This window comes from Aphelocoma coerulescens, chromosome 3 (genome assembly GCF_041296385.1).
Source record: "Aphelocoma coerulescens isolate FSJ_1873_10779 chromosome 3, UR_Acoe_1.0, whole genome shotgun sequence".
NCBI lineage: Eukaryota > Metazoa > Chordata > Aves > Passeriformes > Corvidae > Aphelocoma > Aphelocoma coerulescens.
Genome location: NC_091016.1, coordinates 68,831,049 through 68,840,252, shown reverse-complemented (window position 1 = coordinate 68,840,252; position 9,204 = coordinate 68,831,049). Strand labels below are relative to the sequence as shown.

General features: G+C 41.3%; 1 protein-coding gene across 1 annotated transcript; it reads right to left on the bottom strand.

Annotated features, from left to right (window-relative positions):
• Positions 1-2,574: 2,574 nt before the first annotated feature.
• LOC138108300 (pantetheinase-like) lies at positions 2,575-8,536 on the bottom strand. The gene is made up of 7 exons (XM_069010751.1): positions 8,305-8,536; positions 8,078-8,208; positions 6,842-7,034; positions 5,949-6,240; positions 4,700-5,073; positions 4,373-4,543; positions 2,575-3,055 (listed from the first exon to the last, which is right to left on the bottom strand). The coding sequence occupies exons 1-7, from the start codon at positions 8,515-8,517 to the stop codon at positions 2,936-2,938; spliced, it is 1,494 nt and encodes a 497-aa protein (XP_068866852.1). The 5' UTR covers positions 8,518-8,536; the 3' UTR covers positions 2,575-2,935.
• Between the last annotated feature and the right edge of the window lie 668 nt (positions 8,537-9,204).

The following is a 9,204-nucleotide window of genomic DNA, read 5'->3' as shown; positions in this document are numbered from 1 at the left end:
TTACTTCTCTGTTGGGGTCCATGACATCTCATAGTCCATCACAAGCCCCAGAGAAGCATTCCTGTATTAGCTGCAGTAAGCCTTATATTAACTGCTGCTGTCTTTATTGACCCAAGCAAGTTATTTCTCTTTTTCAACTTTGCTGCCCTGACGGTGGACAGTGGCATTGCAAACACTGTCTGGATGAAGTGGGGTTATAATTCAATTGTTGGTTAATTAGAAATTCTGCAATTCAAACTCAGGTCATTGTCACTCTGTTTATCACTCACTATACCTGCACTGATTCAATGTACCCAGGAATGGTGTCCCATACTGCCAGTAATTCACCCATGCTAAAATGAGTTGTTCATAAACATTTAGCTTTGAATTACTTGGTCTAAAAGTCGCACAATCTCTGATTGTACCTCACTGTACCACAATATTTACTGAATAACTTGAGGTCATAATTACTTAAATATATGTGCAATGACATGGCTGAAGAGTCTTTCTCTCTTTAAAAAGCCCAGATTATTAAGATTTTGTTTCTCTACTTTTTCTCAAGGCCTCCTTACTTTAATTCAGTATGTAAAATAAAGTACGTTAGATTTTACTCAAAAGTTTCCCCCAAAATTGTTACCAGTTTTACTTAAGTTAGCTGCGAGGTTTGGATCATATTTGTTTAAATGGAGTATTTTTCTACCTACATCTGAAGTCTTGCATCAATAAAATCTATTAAGAACTTGTTATTCTTTCTGTGTGGACTGAAACACCGTGGACAGGTGGGTCTTGTTTGCTTTGGTCAGCATCAAGGTACAAGAAAGAAATATCGATGTATGAAGAGCACGCTTTTCCAGCTCAGAGAATGATGGGGTTGTTAAGATACCATCTGCAGGAGCTTTTGGAGCAGGGTCATTGATGTGAATTACTTATAAATTAATTTGACTTTTCTACCCAGGCATATCTGTCCCAGAGTCAGTAAATATTGCTGTTAAAGATAAACACAATTCGTTGAATCAGGCATTCATTGCCTCTCTGCTTCTCTATTCTGAATGTTTCTGTAATTTGAATCATTTGAAATTTCCTTTTATTACAAAACCTCACATTTCCTTACATTGAACTTCGTCTAGTCACTTGTGACAACCCGCCACTGAGGTGAAGATCTGGTTGGTTTTCGCAATCTCTTCAGGGAATCCTCTCCCAAAAGCAGGGGTCGTATTGAAATGTGTATTGTGTATTGAAATGATGGAGCTATTCTGAGGCTGCTGCAAGAGTTCATGCAACTTCCTCCTCTGCTTGTCTAAATTCTTGCTTCAAAATTCAGAAATGGGGAAAGGGCTTAATAAACTCCTCAGCGGGCCATTGTATGGCACCCTTGGAATCCTCTCAGGAGAGAAAAGTTGTGCAGCACATCCTAAAAACTGCAGGTCAGCCATTCTTCAAATTTGCTTTTAGTGTAGTTTTCAGAGAATCCCGGACACCTGCACCCCTAATGAATGAGATAGGAGAGTCCTTTCCTGATATCCTATATTAAAATAGCAATATGAATTGTATCCTACCTGTGTCCAGCTCTGACAACCGAGACAGTCAATTCTGCATGTACCTGGGAAGTACCCAGAACTTCAGAAATGCCAGCAAGCAATATGAGAGAGATTTTTGTGTTCAGTTGTGAGGTGCTGAACAAGGCACCAGCAAGCCTGACTTAGAATCCCTGCCTGTTTTCAGTAACTACTCCCGAGTGGTACAGTTCCTCCACTGCCTGCAAGTTCAGCCGTTTCCTTTCCAGGATGAAAAAACTCCCAGAAAGAGCCCCTAAAGTTGAGTGCTGAGAAGCTGCAGCACGGGGAAAACCAAAAATCATGTGATTTCAACAACTTCTGGATAACATACGTAAGTGTGCGTGGGGTGGGAAGCCACAGAGTGTTCCTTAGATGCTGCATTTAGCGCAGCTCAGTGCTGAGCATGGTGCAGGCTGTAAGAATGGTAGTAGATGCAAAATGCTATTGGATAAGCGTGGAGGTAGGGACCACTCCAAGGCATATTTGATGCAAACAAAACTCATTTGCTCCATAACATGACAGACAGAAATCAGGCCCAGGGCTGCCAAATTAGGTATATCATTGCTAGGGATCCAAAATAATGCCCATTTCCCACACTACAGGGTGAAATGTGTTTGAGGTGCTATTTCATATTGCCTATTTCATATGTCTTAACAGTTTTGCAGAAATTATCCACATACCCAGGAGAAGGTGTTGGAGTACTATATATATGCTAAGTCTGAGCTGAAATGCATTGGACCCAACACCCATCTGCCATGTACAAAGAGGTGCAAGATCAGAGGGACTGCAGAAATGGATGTGCTTTATGAGCTCAGCCAGATTTAACACGTGTGGGAGGACCACTTTTTCTCTCTCTAAGACTGCACCTAAGATAATTTCAAATGTGGTTTTATCTTTATTGTACAGTGCCTTGGTCAGGAAGGAGCCAAGGCTCATTGAGTATTAGGGAGGCCCTGTTGATCGTGGTGTAAGGCTGAAAACCACAGACTCGTAGTGATTATACAGTCTGAAAAACAGGAAGGGGCAAAAGGGACAGAAAGGCTTTCTTGGAGAGAATTTATTCTGCAATAAAATGACAGACCACATTTCACAGATTTTGGTATCAGTCTTCTTTCTACTGTAATCCTAGCAATCTATATGATATCTTGGGGGAAACAGAATTTCTAATTAGAAGTTTCATGTGACAGAGCATGCATGCTAAAAAATAATGGCACTGGCTCAAGCACTGTTAGAAAGGCATGCACAGCAGAGTGAACACATCACTCTCTCCCAGATAAGCCCAACTGCCACCACTGTTGAGCAGAAGTGCAGTATTTTAGGATAAGAATCATACAGGGTAACTGCTATGGCTCAGGAGGAAACTCCCCTCCTGTCTGTGGTGACTGACATAAGGAGATATGTTACAGGGAAGTTCGCAGAGGATGTGGCAGGTCCTTCTCATAAATCCTTCCAAAAAGTGTCGCTGTTATGAGCGGTTTCGATGTGGCATGTTTGCTTTTCAAACGCCCGTCACGTAGCACCTGGTGGAAAAGAGAAAGAATGACACTAATAGTCCTCTAACAGAGTGGCAATATTGCATAGCACAGAAAGAAGAGGCCATAGATGCTGAATATTTTGATGCAGTACTTTTAAAAACAGTCATGAGAGTGAAAGAAAACAGGACTCCCTCTGGCACTGCCACAGCCTCCCCATTATAGCCTTCCCACATTTCCTTGGACCAAGAAGTCCTTAAACCCTCCTCCAAACCATCTTTGGAAAAAAGACCATTTTCTCTACCTCGTAAGGAGGTGAGAGTGAGAAAAACTAATTTGTTAGGTTCTCATTAGTTACTCATACAAGGCAACAAAGTTTATATACACATCTAGGACATATTTGATACATTTTTTGATTTGTAGGCCCCAAAACAATTTTCAGATGGAAATAGAGAATTTCAGGCTACTGACCATATGTAGCTTTTCTTAGTTACTTTTTACATATCAATTTGAAATTACTGTTCATCAGCTCTGAACACCTGTAACAACTTTTTTTGCCTCTGTGACAAAAGGTAAGCATGCATTTGTTAAGAAAACACAACATTTTGTTTTAAAATAAGACCATGATCATATCTTTAGCATATCAATACATTCTTTGATTAGTATATTTTTACAGAAGTCCCATTCAAAAACAAGTATGCGGGGTGAACAATGTTTTTCAATTTCCTACCTTGTAAAAAAAATCACCCTTGTTTCCCCTAAAATTTTTCAGGTCTTTTTCACTGTCTTCATTGTCTCTTGAAAGCTGTTAAATACTTCTTCCAAATCAATTATGATTTCATCTAGCCTATTACATTAAAATACTCTAAGGCTTTTGAATGAAAAAATGTTTTGGCAAAAATAAAAGATGAAGTTCCAAATAAAAAAAATTAAATAAACCCTACAAACCCCTCAAAAATCCCTGAAAACATTCTTAATTGCATAGAACTCTGCTCTTACACGTGATACTCCTAAGTAATTTTTCTCATTTGGACAATTTCTCAGAGTATTTTCTTTTTCTCCTAAAATTCCCATCATCAGAAACCTGTAGAAAATAGCTCCTTGAAAGCTGTGGTTTATTGATTTGTGACCTGAAGTGGGAAGGCAGATTTGCTAAAGGAAGCACTGAAGAGATTTTCAGCTCCAGGACTGATATGTTCTCCTCAGTAAGGATTGATTCAATCCATCTGTTTAAATCTCTCCCCTTGGGTTACAGCTTGCAGAACCAAAGAAAGCAGCTCTTGGATGGGACTTTGCTGCCAGATCAGTTTTCAGCACCACAGCCTGAAAAACCTTGCAACAAAGAGCTCTGGGGTGTCCAATTACCTCGAACTCCCCGGGGGCCAGCTGCACCCCGCTGTACAGCACTTCTGGGAAGACGTAGCTGGTGCCAAATGTGCCACTGAGGGAGAACATCTCAAACTTGGTCTGAGCCATCTCCACGGGCTGCCCACACGTGCTCAGGTTTGTGCCTGGGCACTTGAGCAGCGTGCAGATCTGCGGGGAGGAGAAGACAGGAAGGTAAAACACCACTAAGCTTTCAGCAGCCAAGCAACGGGTTTAATACCAAGAAAAGTTCCCAGGATGCAGTAATGGACAAATGTTTTTGAGTGGTTGGCATGTAGCCATACTCACCTCTAAAAATGCAATTACCTGCCAATGGTATTTTATGAGAGAACCGTGAAGCCCATCAAATGCACCCAGGACATAAACTTCATCTTTCCTCTTGTTTGACATCTGGTAGACCAGATGACAGCAAAGGTCTCCTTGGCAAACAGTGTAATTTCCAGCCTTGTGTCTGAGTTCACTGAAAGTGAACATATCCTTCCGGACAGCTCCCAAGAAAGTGTCGTTTTCTCCAGGAAATTTCTTGATGCTGGTGGCATACAAACTCCAGTTGATGGCAGGAGGGTAGGTGGGAGAAAGACGGGGGTGAGTGCTCAGCTCTGCTAGCAGGAGACGTCCCTCCTCAGTGGCACTGTCATAGTGGTAGGTGGCAGGTCCTTCTGGTGTGAACAGCCCACTGCCTGCCGAGGACACCACCAGCCCTCTGTTAGCCAGCAGCCAGAGCACGGCTTGGCAAGGGCACCAGTTGTCCTCCCATGCCACACTGGTATTGGTTTTCAGTGATACTCTGTTTATTCAATACATTACTGAGAGTTTTGGAAGAATTTCAAAGCACAGAACAGCTGCAATACCCATCCTAGTGTTAAAACAGAGGTTCATTTAAAAACAAATCAGAAGTCTCAGAGCAGCATATTTGACAAAGAAGGCAGTCATGGGGGTAGTTATGTTTCACTGAAGAAAACACAGGACTGTGGCCTAAACTCAGCTCAGTCTCTTTAGGGCAGGCAAAAATGTTCCTTTTTGGTTTTCACTTTGCTTCAGGGGAGGGTAACATATGCAACTATGTAAATTTTTCAGTTAAGAGAAAAAAAAAGGTAGTAAATATATATTCAGAGCAAAGCAAAACATAGTATCTCTAAGTCTTCAGCAGCCACAAAAAAAAAGGAGCATATTTTAGTCAGTATACAAGAGAAATCCTCCTTTTGGTTTTACATTGATTAAAACATTTTTTCTCCATTTAACTGTTGATTGAATTTTAAACAGAAAATGCTGCCTCTAAATGAGACACTGAAACTTTAAGTGAAATTTTGTGATCTTTTTGAAATAAAATTTCACTTTTAAGTTATCAAAACTTATTACCGAGGGCTTTTTAATTTTACCTTTTTCAGAATATTCAACATTTTCTTACCTGAACTTGTTTGTTACATTCAGTGCCACATCACAAAGATCTTTAGTCCAGTTGAAACACTATTTTTCAGAGACTTCACTATATCTAAAACATTTCTGCCTGCTTCTGAATCTGGGAACAATTTCCCTGTTCCTGGATGCAACTCACCTGTCATTGCCATGATGGTGTTGTGAGTATTTGCTGAAAGTAAATTAACACGCATGCCCATAGCCCAGGCAGAGTGAAACTCAACTGCAGTCAGAAAGGGCAGGACATTCATCCAAGCTGTTGGGAAGAGCACAGTGTCCACCTGCATCTTGCTCACCAGGACCACGGCAGGCTCATAGAAAAGGATGTCAAAGCAAGTGAAAATGCCAAACTTCCCAAAAGGAGTCTCAAAGGTGACAGCTTCTGGTTCTTTTGGGTAATTAAACTGAGTTTCACTTCTAAACAGATTGTACTGCAGGTGAAGAAAATGGCATATTAGAAACTGAAAATAAGGCAAGATTATGAACAGCTTTTGTGTCTGAGATAGGCTTTAATACATAACTGGGAGTTGAGGTACCTGAGCTGGCTGGCTCAGCTGGTTTGCATCCATCCAGTTGACCCTCTCCCCCCAAAAAAGGGGTGGCTGTGCCCCATCTACCTCCTGGAAGCAATGCCCATCCAATATTAGCTGCTAAATTTCAAGATCCAAGATGTCCCTTGCAAAGCACCGTCTAACTTGGTTAGGAACATATCATGGAAAAGCTAACATTCACTGAGTATGGAAAATTCTGTCACTGCTTCTTTACCATTTTCTGTCATAAATGTAGCCCTCAAGTGTTTGGCAGCTGGCATGAACTCTGCAGCTGCAGTGCTCCTGGGAATAATTTGTCTGACTGGTCAAGCAATTGCTTGGTTTTCCTTCTGGCCATAAGATCCTTTCATCAAATCATCCTGGAGTGGTTGTCACTTTATAATAATGTAAAATTATTGTACAAACCATCCGAAATTGGTGCCGGAGAGCTGAAAAAAATCTTAATAATAAATTAGAGGTTGATGCTGAAGCACCTCCCTACCTTGTGGTAACGAGCCACCAGTTTCCCCTGTGGGTCAAAGACAACATCTGTATTGTAGTGGTAGCGACCGTCACTGGGGCATTTGGGATCACTGGAGTTACAGGGCTTCTTGTCCCCCATATTCGCAACCACATAGATGGAGTTATTTCTGGCCATGCAGCTGAGTCGTTCCTGCACTGGTGCTGGACCAAATCTATCGCATTTTTAGTGAAAGAAAAAAAAAATCTTTTAGAAGTTTAAGTGCCCATGTAGAAGAAATGCATTCAAAATTACTATTCCATTAACAGAACATCCCCAGATGCGGAAAAAGCAATAGATCAAATCATAGTTTCTGTTTTCTTCTCTGTTTATAGCATCATTTTAAATTGCCACTCTCTTTTATCTTTAAAAAATCGTCTCTCTGTGTTCTTCTTTCCTGTACTCTTTACAATGTTATTTTCTGTGTGGACAAAATTCCCAGCTAACTTGCATACAAAGATATGGAGAGCTTCATAAAGCAAAGAGGAGAATAAATCAGTGCAGAGACATAAATCTTAAATAGCTTAAAAACAAATTATCAAGCACCTCTAAGCCCTGATTCAGAAGACAATTTTAGCCTTTTAAAATAATCTTTGTCTGTAAGCCTTTATTAAAAAGCATTTTATAGAGCTGAGGATTCCTGAAATCTAGCTTCATAAGGCCTCAGAAGAGAACACAAAAGCTTAGCTTAGACATGAACTTGGTCTTTTTGGTGTCCCCAGCTGACACACATTAGGACCACCTCTGTGTGTAACACAGGCGACTGTGCAAGTGGCTGGATTTCCAAAATACATTTCTTTCAGATCTAGATTAATATTTTGTGCAATTTGGTTTAGAAAGCACTCAGACACCTGAACTGAGGACTGAATCAGCTTGTCTGATCTATGCATCTAACATGATAATAAATTAGCTTATACTTACAGAAGGTTTTCACAAGTGATTTGAATTGATAAAGTTGTGCATGTTTTTAAAATAATTATTTTGCCCAAAACGTCCTCATTTTTGTCCTTTTGCGAGTAAAACTGTCCCAATGCTTTTTACCTGACATATTCCCATCACCATTTAATTAAGAACTCTTTTTGATGCATCTCATTTCTACAGTACTTGTGATTTTTTATAGATTAAAGAATTAGCAGTTCTCAGTCATTTAGTGTGAGCTGCTCAAGACTCCAGGAGATAACAGTTTGAAATCACATAAAGCACTGCAGAAGGAATCACCTTGAGGGGTCAGTGCAGGGAATCCAATTCACCACCGGATCAGGGATATCCTCCAGGTAAGGGTAGATGGATTCTCTTGTGAATCGCCAGCCATAGATGCCATCTTCAGGAGTCACAATGATGTGGGCACCCTGTCACAACAGGCTCCGTTAAAAGGGCACAGACAACCAGGAGGGTCAGCAGGAGCAGAAAAACACGGATGGACAACCCTCATGGCACCCCCATACCTTCTGGGCAGCTTCCTTGATGGCCCTTTCCAAGACATCCATGTTTTTGTTCATCAGGGCCAAAGCATCGTCGGGGGAAATGGGCTCTGCGGTGGGATCAGGAAGGATGACGGCGTGCTCGTAGACGGCTGCGATGAAGGTGTCGGAGGCAAGGGCCTGAAGGGCTGTGAGTGCAAGCACCACAGCAGGCAGGAGAGCCTGGGAAGGGAGCATGGCTGGAACCTCCCAGCTCCTGGATCAGCATGGGGAATATAAACCAGAGGGAAAGAGGAGGAGTAAAAACTAATGTTTGTTTTGGAAATAATCTTCCGTTGCATAATATGAGAAGGTACAGTATATTTCTGCCAAAAAATCAAAGAAACTTTTCTAGGAATTTGATCTTGTTTCCAGTATGAAATACTTTAAATAAAAGTAGAGCAAAAGGCTAAGAGAGCTTGTCAGAAACAATGTTAATCTACAAGGGGCTCCATTGGAAGGAGCACTTACTTCATTTACACATCCCTCTCCAAGATTTTAAACCCATCTTGGGGCAAACCCACACTCCCCTGGTTAGGACACACTACTCCATACCACCTTAGTGCACATGGCTACCATCAGTGAAAACTTCAGCCAGTGCTGAAGGCAGACCACCTGTGTGGGGTACCCCCCTCTAGCTTCAGAGTGCAGATAGTTCAGCAATGCTTATGAGACACGTGATCCTGCCATACCTCCTGCTTTTGGCCAATGGCTTATTATAGTTGGAGTGGGTGCCTTGAGAGTGTCCTCCCCCCTGGGCTCACACTGCAATATAAAATATCCCTTGAACTGTGCTGACCTCTCTGCCTAGATCTAAGAGACTTGCTTGTTTTGTGAGAAAGAATTCAACAACAGATTTTTTTTTTTATGATTGTCCTTTCAAAG

Coding starts and splice junctions, on each gene's coding strand:
- LOC138108300 (XM_069010751.1), bottom strand. CDS start 8,517: ATGCTCCCTTCCCAGGCTCTCCTGCCTGCTGTGGTGCTTGCACTCACA. Junction 8,209..8,304: donor TCAAGGAAGCTGCCCAGAAG/GTATGGGGGTGC, acceptor CTGTTGTGACAG/GGTGCCCACATCATTGTGAC. Junction 4,544..4,699: donor TCATAAAATACCATTGGCAG/GTAATTGCATTT, acceptor TCCTCCCCGCAG/ATCTGCACGCTGCTCAAGTG.